A 13,815-nucleotide genomic window follows, 5' to 3' on the forward strand; every position below is an offset into this window, starting at 1 on the left:
TGCCTTGGGTCCATTGTTAGAAATGTTCCCTTCTTTAATCTCCTGGAAACTCTTTTTACTGTCCCTCATGAGTCATTTACTGCTTTAAATGTTCTTTAAGGCATTTATTGCTTTAAAAGATCTGTATCCAAACACGCAAAAAAAATCACCAGGTAACTTCTGCTGGGTCTGGAAAACTGCTGTGCTAGCTTTCCAGTTCCACACAGAGCTCTTCAGCAGCAGGTTTGAATAATGAAACACTGTCGGACCTGAAAACTTACATGCTGCTATTCTGTGGCCCAAGGAGAGGCATCAATTTACCAGCTTTGTAAGGCCAACCCACCTTCTGCCCGCAAAAGATGCTTCTATCATCTTGCAGTTTATTGGGATCACAGCAGCACTGTGGCTCAGTGGCAGAGCCTCTGCTTTGTCTTCATAAGGTACCAGGTTCAATCCCTGGCCTCTCCAGTTAAAAATGCCTCAGGAGTGTCATTTTTGCTTACAAACACAAAAGAGCCACATCTGAGGCACTTGGTCCACAACAGTCATAAAGGTCACAAACAGAGAGGGTGTTGTTTGCTGTGCAACTACCTGCAGGAGATTCTCACAACAAAGCTAAGGAGCATGCTCCAGCAGGGGATAGAGAAGATGAAAAAATCAGCACTAGCACTAGCCAATATGACCTGCCCCTTGCTGTGTCCCTCTATCGAGAATAGTCAGAGCTAAGAATATGAGTAACACCCATCCATCAAGATGTACCCAAAAGACTGCAGTTTAGCACAAATCCGCTGTGTCCCCATCACCCTCAGCTCTTCATTGCAGCAGTCACTTTTTCCTAACTTCTGTGAGGCACAAAACCTACACAATTCAGGGCATTAGTTTGGTGTAGTGGTTGTGTGCGGACTCTTTATCTGGGAGAACCAGGTTTGATTCCCCACTCCTCCACTTGCAGCTGCTGGAATGGCCTTGGGTTAGCCATAGCTATTGCAGGAATTGTCCTTGAAAGGGCAGCTGCTGTGAGAGCCCTCTCAACTACCTCACAGGGTGTGTCTGTTGTGGGGAGAGAAGATATAGGAGATTGTAAGCCGCTCGGAGTCTCTGATTCAGGGAGAAGGGTGGGGTATAAATCTGCAGTCGTCTTCTTTTTCTAGTTTGTTGCAAATTTCCCCATTTGGTTTTCCCAGGAGTTTTGACAGTTAATGTATACTTTATTTCTTTAATTAAAACTCCAGGCCCCTTCCCTGTTGTACCTGAAGCTCCATATTGTATCTGAGAAAAAGAATTCACCCACTAACCTAACAGAGCCCTCACCCAGCTAGTATTCTGCAGAAGTCCCTGTTCCTTGGTCCTGTGAGACCTGAGCAGGAACTCATGCAGAAACGCAACACGCATTCACTCCCAGAAGCAGGGAGTTCTGGAGGATTCATTGCATCAGGAATTGACCCAGTCTCACCTGACTCAGAGACATGGTGGGATTACCGGATTCAAGCACAGCCCATTTGGAAGGAGGCCAACACAGAAGCAAGCAGAGAGGCAGCAGGAAACCTCCACTGTCAAAGGAAGTGTTCAGGGCACGCAGTAGCCTTTAATATTTTAATTAATTACAGTCAACACTAACAATGGTCTGGCGATGTACAAACTTAGAAATTATTGTAACAAAAGTCTGCTTTTCTGATTTCCCATAAAGCCTTCAAAATGAAATGCTGGCCATAGTGAGAGGTTTTTTTAACTACCTCCCTTAATATCAACTTAATTTTTTTTTTAAAAAAAAAACCCTTACTGTTAACGGACATAAGTTACCAGATTCTAATAAATAGCGGTGATCCTTGGGGTTTTTCCAAAGTAAAGCGAAGCCAGCTCAACAGATGTGAGGTAGAAAAGAGAAACGACCCAACCGGAACCTGTTTCTCTAACGTAACCCAGAGCGACCTCTCAAAACGTAGGCCAGAATCTGATTGCTGAGCAGCACTCAAGATTTGATATGTGGATAATGGAATATCTGTACATCTCAGGGCTTTTTTTGTAGGAAGGACTCCTTTGCATATTAGGCCCCACCCACCCCGATGTAGCCAATCCTCTGAGAGCTTACAGGCTTCTTAGTACAGGGCGAGGATTGGCTACATCAGGGGGGTATGGCCTAATATGCAAAGGAGCTCGTGCTACAAAAAAAGCCCTGGTACATCTCAAAAGTCAACGACAGAAGCCGAGGATGCCAAGCCCTCCCTGTGTTTTGGGAGGGAGAATGAGGCCATACGGGTCAGAACAGAAAGCAGGGAGTAAAGCATGGGAGCTTTTCTGGGGAATCTGCCTTCCTTTGATCTGGGAAGAGATTACAGCTCAGTGCCAGGAACAGCCAGTGGGGCCTGTAAGCCAGATCCCTCTCTAGTTGTACCTCTGCTCTGAAGGGGGTAGATGAAATCCAGGGTACTTTGATTTTAAGGGCTTGGCGTCTGTCATTGCAATCAACAGCCTTTCATCGAATACCAGCCTGGGCAATTCCAAAGCATTTTAGCAAACGGGTAAAATGTCTAGTGTGAGGGGCTCACCTTTGCCTGACCTGGCTTCCTTCCCTTCTATAACATGAACCTGTTACAACTGTTGAGGCTTCCAGATAGAAAAAATGCTTGCACATGGACTTTATCCATATTCCAAAGACTCAGGGGAAAACTGAAGAGCTTCAAACAAGTGGTGGTGCTAAGCCTTCATGAGTCATGCCCAAATTAAGCTGTGCTCACTCACATGCCCCCCCCCCAAACAAACACACACACAAACACACACACACCAAGCACCACCAGGCTCCTTCACTGCTTCAGTGGGCTTCCCGAATCAAGATGTTCCACCAGTGGCTCATCGGCACCGTCATGGGATCCCGGCAAGAGGCGGTGCACCCGCCGATGGGAGTCCAAATGCCCCTTCTTGCCAAAGGAGAGTCCACAGTCGGTGCACTCGTAGGGCCGCTCACCGGTGTGCTGCCTCTGATGCTCCATAAGGTGGGTGCTCTGGGTGTAGCTCTTCCCGCAGTGCCCGCAGATGTACGGGCGCTCGTGGGTGTGCACCCGCCGATGACGCGACAGGTTGGAGCTGCGCCCAAAGGCCTTGCCGCAGTCCACGCAGGCGTAGGGGCGTTCCCCACTGTGAACCCGCCCGTGCGCCAGGAGGTCTGAGCTCTGCCCGAAAGTCTGCCCACACACCTCGCACTTGTAAGCCTGCTGAGCCATCGGAAGGTGCGAGCGGCGGTGTCGAGCCAGCGTGGCGGCCTCCGTAAAGGATTTGCCGCAGTAGCTGCAGACGTAGGGCCGCTCCCCACGGTGCGTGGCTTGGTGTTGCTCTAAGTCGGTCAGTTCCACAAAACGCCGACCGCATTCCCCACAGCGGTGGGGCCGGACACTGCCTTCGGCGTGGGTGACATAGTGCCGAGCTAGGTCAGGACGCCGGGCAAAACGGCGGCCGCACAAAGAGCAGGCAAAGGGGCGTTCACCGAGGTGGTTCCTTCGGTGTTGCAGGAGGTTGGAGCTGGTGCTGAACTGGCGGCTGCAGTCTGGGCAGCTGTACGGTTTTTCCCCCGTGTGAGTCCGGAGATGCTGGACTAGAGTAGGCCGGCCCGCAAAGGTTTTGCTGCAGAACTGGCAAGAAAATGGACGCCTTCCGGAATGGACTTGGCGGTGGTTCGCTAGGGCTGAATTCTGCCGGAACGTCTGCCCACACTCTGCGCAACGGTACGGCCGCTCCTCTGTGTGGATTCGGCGGTGCTGAGTCAAGGTGGTGCGATGCCCAAACGACTGGCCACAGTCAGGACAAGAAAATGGCCGCCCGTTGACATGAATGAGCTGATGTTTCGTCAGGATGGAAAGGTCTGCATAGGCCTTCCCACACTCCCCGCAGACATAAGGCCTCTCGCTCGAATGCAAGGCCCGCTGATGGCGAACCAGTGCCGATCGGACCCCAAAGGCTTTGCCGCACTCACCGCAAACATAAGGACGCTCGCCCCGATGGGCCCGAAGGTGGCGGACGAGGGCTGAGGACTGTCGGAAGCGGCGCCCACACTCTGTGCAGGTGTATGGGAGCTCTCCAGTGTGGATAAGGCAGTGACGAACGAGGGCCGAATGACTGGCCAAGCTACGGCCGCACTCACTGCAGATGTGACGAGGCTTCGGAGGTCGTTGCTTGGCAACCAGCTCCTCCATGGGCATGGCCCACTCCTCCACCACATCCTCGTCGGATCCATTCCCTGAAAGAGAGGTTTGCTGGGAGAGGATTGCTTCAGGCTCCACCCCACTAGGCCCTCTCCTTATAGGAGATCCGTCTTGGCAAACAATTGCTTCAGACTTTCCCTCACGTGCTGCTTTACTCAGAGCAGTTCCTCCCCAACAAGGAATCTCCTCAGATTCCTCCCCATTGAATCGTCTCAGGAAAAAGGTCAACTCGCCTTTCACTCCAACTGGCACTTTCTTTATTGGCGTTCCACCCTCGTAACTAACGTCCTCTGCTTCCTCCTCAGACTCCTCCCTCCCCAGAGATTCCTCTGGAAAATGGATCAGTTCAGCATCAACACAGCCTTCACCTCGATATGCAATTTCCTCACACTCCTCGGTAGCAAACCCAGTGTTTGACGGAGGCCCCTTTGGATAAAGGATTGCCTCTGGCCCTTCCACAAGGAGTCTCTCAGTGTCCGGGGCCTCTACATGGGCTGAGTTCTCCCCAAAGTCATCTAAATCAGATGCACATCCTACGCTGCCCCTCCTGCGCACCTCTCCCCACTCCTCAATAAAGACCACCGAGCTGCTATCAGAGGCCACCTCCCAGTCCAGTTCCTCTTCAGCTTTTAAGCATCCTTCGCTCCACTGCTGGTTCTCCCATTTTGTGCGGCCGTCCCCACCCTGGGGTTCCTCTTCAGAAGACGCTGGAGACAAATGGACTTCCTCCACTAGGGGAACACGTGCCCCTTGAAGTCTTTGCTGATGGCAAGCCATGCCTCATTCTCAGTTTTGGCCACGACTTCTCCTGGGAAGAAAAAAGGAAAACTCAGCAAAAGGCCTTCATGCTTTCCTGGAAAAATGGCTCATTACTCAAAAACACAAAGAGAACGGAGGGGGGCCTGGCTCATCTTTTTCCTGTCTTCCCCCTCTCCTCTTGGGAATTCTGAAATCTACCGTCATGGACTTGGGAGAAGGAGGGAAAATCCCAGGGAGGGAGAAGGAGGACATATTGGATTTATATCCCACCCTATACTCTGAATCTCAGAGCAGTCACGATCTCCTTTACCTTCCCCCCCACACACACACACACACAACACCTACCTGTGAGGTAGGTGGGGCTGAGAGAGCTCTTACAGCAGTTGCCGTTTCAAGGACAACTCCTAGGAGAACTGTGGCTGACTCAAGGCCATTTCAGCAGCCGAAAGTGGAAGAATGGGGAGAATAGAGAATTTCATTTCATATCACCTAGAAGGAATAAGTCTTTCCCACTTCAGTAATGTCAATAATCCCATTTGTGGTTGCTACTGAATAGAGATGAGGAAGGAAATTTCCCTGTACACTAAGGGTGGCCAAACTTGCTTAACGTAAGAGCCCCATAGAATAAGCATCAGATGTTTGAGTGCTGCAAGACATGAACATCGAATGTTTGAGAGCTTGAAGACATCAGATGTTGAGAAGGAAGGAAGGAAGGAAGAAACTTTCACTTTAAATGAATTCTAGCTGCCAGCTGGCTTGGCGATGTGATTTAAAGAGAGAAATGCCTTCTCCAAGTCAGCCAACAAGAGAGGGGGGCTTCGAGAGCCACACGGCATCTCAAGACAGAAAATGTAAAATATCTCACACACACATCACAGAGACAAAGTATAAGCACAGACGAATACTTGAACCTCGCTGAATCATACGAGTTAAAATACATTTGACTTCAATTCGTTCCTTGTCTCTGCAGCCAGGCCTAAAGAAGGTACATGCCTGGTGATTATCCAGGTCAACATGCAGGTTGTGGGCAAACAGCCAAATCTGGGACGCTCTGGGATAATTAATCCCTCCCAGATGTTATTTCAGCAGTCTGGTTGTTTCCTTTCCGTTAACATTTGCAGGGAACTTTTTAAATAAAAAATGTGTACAGATATTTCCACTAACCATAGGCTGAGTATCAATACGAGCACGCATGTATTAAACAACGTGACCCAACCTTCCCCCGACAGAAGCACATATAGGTTAGTAAAATCACAGATAACGCAATTCCTAGGAGAGCACTTACCTACAGGGTTTCAGATCCACCCCGTCTTCTGGATTAAAGGCAAAGGGAGGAAGCGATATAAGAGGCAGCCGCGGAATGGCACGTCAAAAAGTGTTTTAAAAAGGAAAAAAGAAAAGAAACCGCATCAAAGTAGCAGCCTCGAAATCGCATCAGCATGCAAAGAGACATGAATAGAGCCAGCCTCTCCTTGGGCGTCAGTTTCCTTTGCAAGGAATGCTGGGAAATGGACCGGTGGTGTGGATTCTGGGAGTTATAGTTTTTTTGCCTGAACTCTAACAAAAACATGTTAGATCCAAAATAGGAGTCAAGTTACACCTTTAAGACCAATTTAGTTTTATTTAGAACTATCGTGTGCTCTCTAAGCACACTTCATCAGACGAGGAATCCAATACAGCGAGCAAAGCCACACATAGCTGGTAGGCAGTGACTCAGTCAGAATGCAAACTGGTACAAATTTAAGATCCAATTTGTACCAGTTTGCATTCTGAGCCACTGATTACCAGTTATGTGTGGCTTTGCTCGCTGTACCGGATTCCTCGGCTGATGAAGTGTGCTTAGAGCACACGAAAGTTCTAAATAAAACTAAATTGGTCTTAAAGGTGTCACTTGACTCCTATTTTGTTCTACTACTTCAGACCAACACCGCTGGCTACATGGATCTGTCAGATTAGATCCAGGTAGGCAGCCGTGTTGGTCTGAAGCAGCAGAACAAAGCAGGAGTCAAGCAACATCTTTAAGACCAACAACGTTTTATTCAGAATGTAAGCTTTCGTGTGTGCATGCACGCTTCTTCAGAGGAGGAATCAGGTACAGTGAGCAGAGCTACATACAGCTGGTAGGCAGTGGTTTAGCATGCAAAGTTGGTGGATGCTGCCAACCTCCAGGTAGGCTAGCCAGGAGGGTTGCCTGGTCTAGGTTGGAAAATACCTGGAGAGTTTGGGGGTGGAGCCAAGAAAGGGCAGGGTTTGGGGAGGGGAGGGGCCCAAGCATGGTACAATGCCCTAGACCAGGGGTGGCCAATGGTAGCTCTCCAGATGTTTTTTGCCTACAACTCCCATCAGCCCCAGCCATTGGCCACACTGGCTGGGGCTGATGGGAGTTGTAGGCAAAAAACATCTGGAGAGCTACCATTGGCCACCTCTGCCCTAGACTAGCGCACACCCCTTCAAAGCAGCAGTTTTCTCTAGGGGAGCTGACCTTTGCCAGCTGGAGATATGTTGTAAAAGTAGGAGATAAGGTTGCCAGGTCCAGTTCAAGAAATATCTGGGGTCTTTGGGGGTGGAGCCAGGAGCAAGGTTGTGACAAGCATAATTGAACTCCAAAGGGCGTTCTGGCCATCTCATTTAAAGAGACCGCACACCCTTTAAATGCCTTTCCTCCATTGGAAATAATGAAGGCTAGGGGGCACCTTTTGGGGGGCTCATAGAACTGGATCCTTTGGTCCAATCTTTTTGAAACTTGGAGGGTATTTTGAGGAGAGGCATTGGATGCTATGCTGAAAATGTGGCGCCTCTACCTCAAAAATAGCCACCCTCTGAGCCCCAAAAGCCCACAGATCAATTCTCCATTATACCCTATGGGAAACTGTCTCCACAGGGAATAATAAGAGTGCCCAGTAGACATCTCCCTCTCCCCCGCCCCCACTTTCTAATGACCCTGAAGTGGGGGAGGGCCTCCAAACCGCAGGATCCTGTCTCCACCTAGGGATTGGCAACCCTAGAAGATCCAGGTCCCACTTGGAGGCTGGCCAAATCTGTGTGGGATCTTTCACATGCTTCAGACCAGTTGCAAAAAAAAAAAAGTGAAGAGCTATTCTCCCCTCCAAATACTACCTCTTTGCCTCCCCTGGAGTCACCTCTCCCCTTTTCCTGCTTTCTTCTTTGCTTCCCACCCACCAGCAACCCAACCTATCTCTTTCTGCTCTTGTCTTCCAGTTGCCTGCTTTCCCTCCTTCCCTCCCCCTGGCAGTCCCTCCTTGTGAAAGGGCAGACTGGCTGGCTGGCTGCCATCATCAAATCCAGCCCAGTAGTACAGATAGTGAGTTTCTGGAGGTGACACCAATCCTGTCCCCAGTTTAGTTCATGTATTACAGTGAACATGCATTTCTAAATCCAGGTGGGCAGTCATGTTGGTCTGAAGCAACAGAACAACCTTGAACATATGAAGCTGCCTTATACTGAATCAGACCCTTGGTCCATCAAAGTCAGTATTGTCTTCTCAGACTGGCAGCGGCTCTCCAAGGTCTCAAGCTGAGGTTTTTCACACCTATTTGCCTGGACCCTTTTTTAGAGATGCCAGAGATTGAACCTGGGACCTTCTGCTTCCCAAGCAGATGCTCTACCACTGAGCCACCGTCCCTCCCCTTAGATTCCTTAGATTCCAATGGCACCTTTAAGACCAACAAAGTTTTATTCAGGGTATGAGCTAACCTCATGCATTTGTCTCATTAATTTGCAAGGAAGAGTCAATGGCCCTTTTCACATTACCATTCTAAACCAGATGCTTTCATTGTTGGCCTGTCATTGAGTAAAGCAATATAGGAACGGGGGTTTCACACAGCAACTTTCCTTCCATTCACGAGCTGTCTCTGAAGCAATATGGTCACTTCAAACACTGCCGCACAAACAATCTTTCTCCTTAGGGATTTGTGCACACCCCAGAACAGATTCCTCATTGTTTTAGAATTAGAGCCTTTTTCTGAACAAATTGTCCAAGATTTGTCTTTTTGTTCAGTTCCAAACAAAAGTCAGTGAACTTCTGCTCTGACTAAGGGGAGGGGTGGGAGATATGCCAGAGTTTATTGGGAATTACTTGGAGGTTCTTAAATTCAGTTCTTTTATTCCAAAAAATGACACCAACACAGAACGCTTTGAAATCACCCAGTTTTGTATTTGTATTAGGCTCCAGCTTGATACATTCCTAGAATTACAGAGGATGTTCAGTAGCTAACTGCATCACCGAAACCCATCAATCAGAAATGACGAGAGGGCAAGGGAGAGGTAAGGGGACATTAGGACATTTTGCTACCCCGCAACAAAGCCCACCCCCTCCAGAGAAGGAAAAAGGAAAGGTCCCCTGTGTAAGCACCAGTCGTTTCTGACTCTGGGGTGACATTGCTTTTACGTTTGCACGGCAGACTTTTTACGGGGTGGTTTGCCATTGCCTTCCCCAGTCATCTACACTTTCCCCCCCAGCAAGCTGGGTACTCATTTTACCAACCTCGGAAGGATGGAAGGCTGAGTCAATCTCGAGCCGGCTACCTGAAAACCCAGCTTCCACTGGGGATCGAACTCAGGTCATGAGCAGAGAGTTCAGACTGCAGTACTGCAGCTTTAACACTCTGCGCCATGGGGCTCTTCCAGAGAAGTCAGACATAAATAAATGGAGAGTTGCCCCTACAGTTACTCTCACCAGGATGCTACAAGAGAAATGTTCATGTGCCAATCTCAGATGGCAGGGGAGGGGAGAGTAGAGGACAGAGAGATGTTAGCCCTGAGTTATGGGAAAGGGGTGCTTTCAAAAGGGAGCGCGACACACACATGAAATGAAATGGCCATGTAATTGGGGGAGAAGAAAAAGAAGGGAAAGGACGGGGTGGGGGGAGATAAGGAAAGGTAATTAATTCAATTAAATAAACATAATTCAATCTTGTACGTTTTTCATCCTCAGGCAGCTCCCAGGGGTTGCCCCATCCAGGCTATGACCAACTAAAGCGTTCCTTGATATTTCATTAAGAAAGGGCACCTCAATGCCAGGGCACGTTCTGTTTCTCCAGGGAATCAGACCAGAAAAAGCTGGGGTTGCCAGTTCCAGGTTGGAAAACTTCTGAAAACCTGGAGAGCAAGGGGGTTGGAGAGGGAATGTACCTCGGCAGGACATAATGTCCAAAGCAGCCATTTTCTCCATGACAGCTGTTCTCTGTAGTCTGGAGGTCAGTTGTAATTCCGGAAAATCTCCAGTCCCCACCTGGAAGCTGGCAACCCTACAAACAGCTCTGGAACCAAAATCTGTGGGCTGCCTCCTTTTGAACCATGCAGTGCTAATGGAGCTGCTTCAAAGGGTTGTGCTCTAACCACAGATCAGGCCCAATACCGATTTAGCTCCAAAACAATGCTAAAATGCTAGGCAAGCCTGTGCTCCAGAACAATGTTCCTTGCAAATGGCAAAATCCTTGGCTATTCCTGCATCACCACTGGCCCTCTGACCAGACAGGCAAGCCCCACTCTTGACCCCCAACTGCAGTGAAGACGGGCCAGAGGTCTTTGCTGGCCCAGCACCAGTGCACTGTGGGAGTGGGTAGACAATCTGTCTACCGTTGCTATGGTGCCACCCAGAAGGGTCTGAAGGAGTTCCAGTCTCTGCAGGCTCGCTCACGCACCTGAAAAAGACTGCTGAGCAACTATCTATCCAAAATATGGCTGATCTCAGGCTACATCCTATAGAGTTCTCCATCTTCCCATAGATACTAAGTGGCAGGGAGTTCCACTGGGTGGGGGGAGTTCATTGGAGACAGACAGCTCAGGGAAGAATATAAAGGAAATTGTAAGCCACTCTGATTCAGAGAGAAGGGCAGGGTATAAACTTAGTCTTCTTCTTTGTTAATTTTCAAGGATCACAGAAAGGTCCAGATGAGACAGTGAGGTAGATGCCGGCACTGGAAGAAGTCTGAAACCAAAGATGTCCTAGGGTGGGAACTACCCATTAAAAATCTCTTATGAAAAAAAAAAATGTAAGAGGGTTCACAGCTATGAGGAGGACTCCAAGGGTGGTTTTTTTTAAATGAAAAGAATTATCTAAACACTACAGAGTGACTGCCTGTTCCTGTGTCAGGGAGCCCAACTGGCAAAACAGTGTATTTTGCTGCCTTCAAGGATCATTACTTAACACCTCTATAGTACTTCCAATATGCATCAAGCATTCAACGGTCATTTCAAAGAGGACAGTGTGGTCCGGCTTGAAATGGTGAGGTAGATGTTGGCGCTGGAGTCTTGCTTAATCCAAAATTCTACTGGGATGGGAAACACCTGTGACAAGTCTAAAGAAGATCAAAAAATACTGTAAGAAAGGGATGGAGACGCCATGAGGCTTCACTTACGAGAAAGTAAGAACCACTAGACTGAAAGGAACTTATTAAGGTTGTACAGCAAGTATGCTGAGATCTAGAAAGCGTAGCTCATTTATAATGTGCCCAATAGATCCTGGTTTTTGTGGTCATCCTCCCCAAGAAATCCATTTCTGATTGCCACTGAGCTTCATTTTTAATTTTTAGCAGATTTAAGGGACGGGCGAGATGAGACTATCTGATTATGCAATTGGGGGTGGGAGATAAAAACCACCCTACCAGATCACAGGAATGGTCTATCCATTCCTATATCCCACCTGCATCAGATGCTACAGAGAAAGCCGTAAGGCTACAATGATGCACATTTGTCTCTTGAACTTCTCTCTCAGCCACCCTTATGAAGCTGCATTGCTGTTTTGTATCTACCTGCTCCTACATTTGCCTTCCCTTAAAAAAAAACAGTGCTAAGGAAGGATCAGTTTCCCTGCTCCTGGTTTCCTCAACAATTCACTTCACACTTGTGGTGAATCAACTTCTTCTAAATGTTTTGGGTAACAAAAGGACTTCTGAACACCCCTCAAAAATTGAAATTGGCATTATTAGAAGTCTAATGAACAAGTATGGGTTCCAATTAGGGTTGCCAACTGACTTGGAAAGAAGTTATCTTGTCCCATTAATAGAGGATTAATGTATTGAAATGCGTAATAAAACTTCTGTGGCATGGAGGTAAACAACATTCACTAAGTCTCCATTAAAGGGAGGGAACATTTTTCCTCAGGCCAATTGGCTGCCCAGAACAGTGGTATGTCTGGTGAGAGGGGCAGCATGAACCCCTTCCAATTTCACTTTTTAGATACTTCTTTATTCTTTAGGCCAAGGTTACCCAGTGGCTGCCATGGGAACCGACAAATGTTTTAGAAAGTGGGTGGAGCCAAGTAGGCCTCCTGCCCAGAATGGCTTCTGATTGGCTATGGACATTAAAATAATGTTGCTTTGGTGGCAGCTACCACTACAGTGTCACTTTTATTCTCTCTCTCACGTCTCTTTCCCCGTGTATTGTTTAGACTACCCCTCTTGTTCCCTGCACTACGACTTCCTGTAGGCGGTTGTGCGGCTGTACATCCCTTGTCAGCAGCGTTCCCTCTAAGCTGAGTTAGTATGAGCTAGCTCAGTTTTTTAGCCTTTGCCTCACACATTTTTGCCTTAGCTCAGGAAAAATGGCCCCAGAGCAAAGTAATTGATGCAGTAGCTCACAGTTTTATTCCAGTAGCTCACAAAGTAGAATTTTTCCTCACAGAACTCCACAGCTTAAGGGAACACTGCTTGTCAGACATTTTGCGATTGTGCCCAGAACCCTGTGTCAACATTCCAAAGGTGCCCACAAGCTCAAAAGGGTTGGGGACCCCTGCCTTAGACTTTACATCAAGGAGGAAAAATCTGACAGGTGGAAGGCACAAAATATTTGGGACTCACTCATGTTATCCCCTGGGATGAAAGTATCTCCAGAGCCATGCCATTGGAACCAGACAGAAAGTTAAAGGTCAACATGTGAAAGCTACCATCAAAATTTCCTTGCTATGATCAAAAGATGACATTTGGTAAGCAGTGTGACTGGAAGTGCAGATGACAGCCATTTCGTGAGGGAAAAGGGAATTCCATTAATCCAGAGAAATAACTCCTCTCTCAGACCTTATACACAGCGCAGTAGCTTTTCTGGAAAACGCACTGGGAACCTACTAGGAGAGGAGAGGGAAGAGAGAGTTGGGAAGACGGAGACCGATTTCCCACTGGCCTTACCTTGCTTTCACTCTTCTCTTCTCAGCGGGGCTTCTGTCGGATTTTGCACAAGCTGCCGAGGCTGCAACTCGCTCTGCCTCTCACACAGCAAACAAGATCCTCTAAAAACCAGTTTCTGTTTGCCACACGAAAAAGGTGAAGCTAGTTGCAGCCCCGGGGCAGATAGTGTGAAATCCAATGGAAGCCCCGTGGAGAAGAGGAGTGTGAGAACGGCATTAGGCTAGTTGGAATTTGGTCTGAGCCTCTATCACTGCCACATTCACCCCACACACACCCCAAAACAGTTGCTCCCCACTGACCATGACCCACATTCTGGACAATGCCTCCACACTGTCCTTCAGTTCTTGATCATCCCACCCTAAAGATCTGGAGAACGAGGGATACACAGTGTGTTTGTGTGAATGGGGAAAATGAAACCCAGGAAACGAGAAGCAAAACAAAAAGTGCATATTGGGATAGGTGGACCCATTCCATATTTTGCTGGTTTAAAAAAATATGTAAGGGTCTCTCCTCCTGCATTATTTTCTACAACTTCACACACATCCTAATTCTGTCCAAGTGCACACGTCCTAATAGTAATAATGTCAGTAATACCTTCTTCTCCATCTGGGGCACATTGCAACCATTGGGCCAGCACGTGGCCCTTCATTATGTTCTCCTGCCCGCCGCCCCGCCCCCACCTAAACATGCTCTGAGCATTCCGGGGAATCTCTTGCGTCAGACCCTCCAACCTCTGGAGA

The 13,815-nt window shown here is 48.2% G+C and overlaps 1 protein-coding gene across 1 annotated transcript; it reads right to left on the reverse strand.

The window, feature by feature from the left end:
* Positions 1-1,544: 1,544 nt before the first annotated feature.
* Positions 1,545-6,481, reverse strand: LOC132583691 (zinc finger protein 345-like). Its single transcript, XM_060255317.1, has 2 exons — positions 6,217-6,481; positions 1,545-4,980 (listed from the first exon to the last, which is right to left on the reverse strand). Exon 2 carries the CDS (start codon positions 4,947-4,949, stop codon positions 2,781-2,783), a length of 2,169 nt encoding a protein of 722 aa, XP_060111300.1. The 5' UTR covers positions 4,950-4,980; positions 6,217-6,481; the 3' UTR covers positions 1,545-2,780.
* Positions 6,482-13,815: the final 7,334 nt, after the last annotated feature.

This window comes from Heteronotia binoei, chromosome 15, assembly GCF_032191835.1.
Source record: "Heteronotia binoei isolate CCM8104 ecotype False Entrance Well chromosome 15, APGP_CSIRO_Hbin_v1, whole genome shotgun sequence".
Classification (NCBI taxonomy): Eukaryota; Metazoa; Chordata; class Lepidosauria; order Squamata; family Gekkonidae; genus Heteronotia; species Heteronotia binoei.

Bases quoted from the DNA above. Each gene is read 5' to 3' on its own strand.
- LOC132583691 (XM_060255317.1), bottom strand. From the start codon at position 4,949: ATGGCTTGCCATCAGCAAAGACTTCAAGGGGCACGTGTTCCCCTAGTG.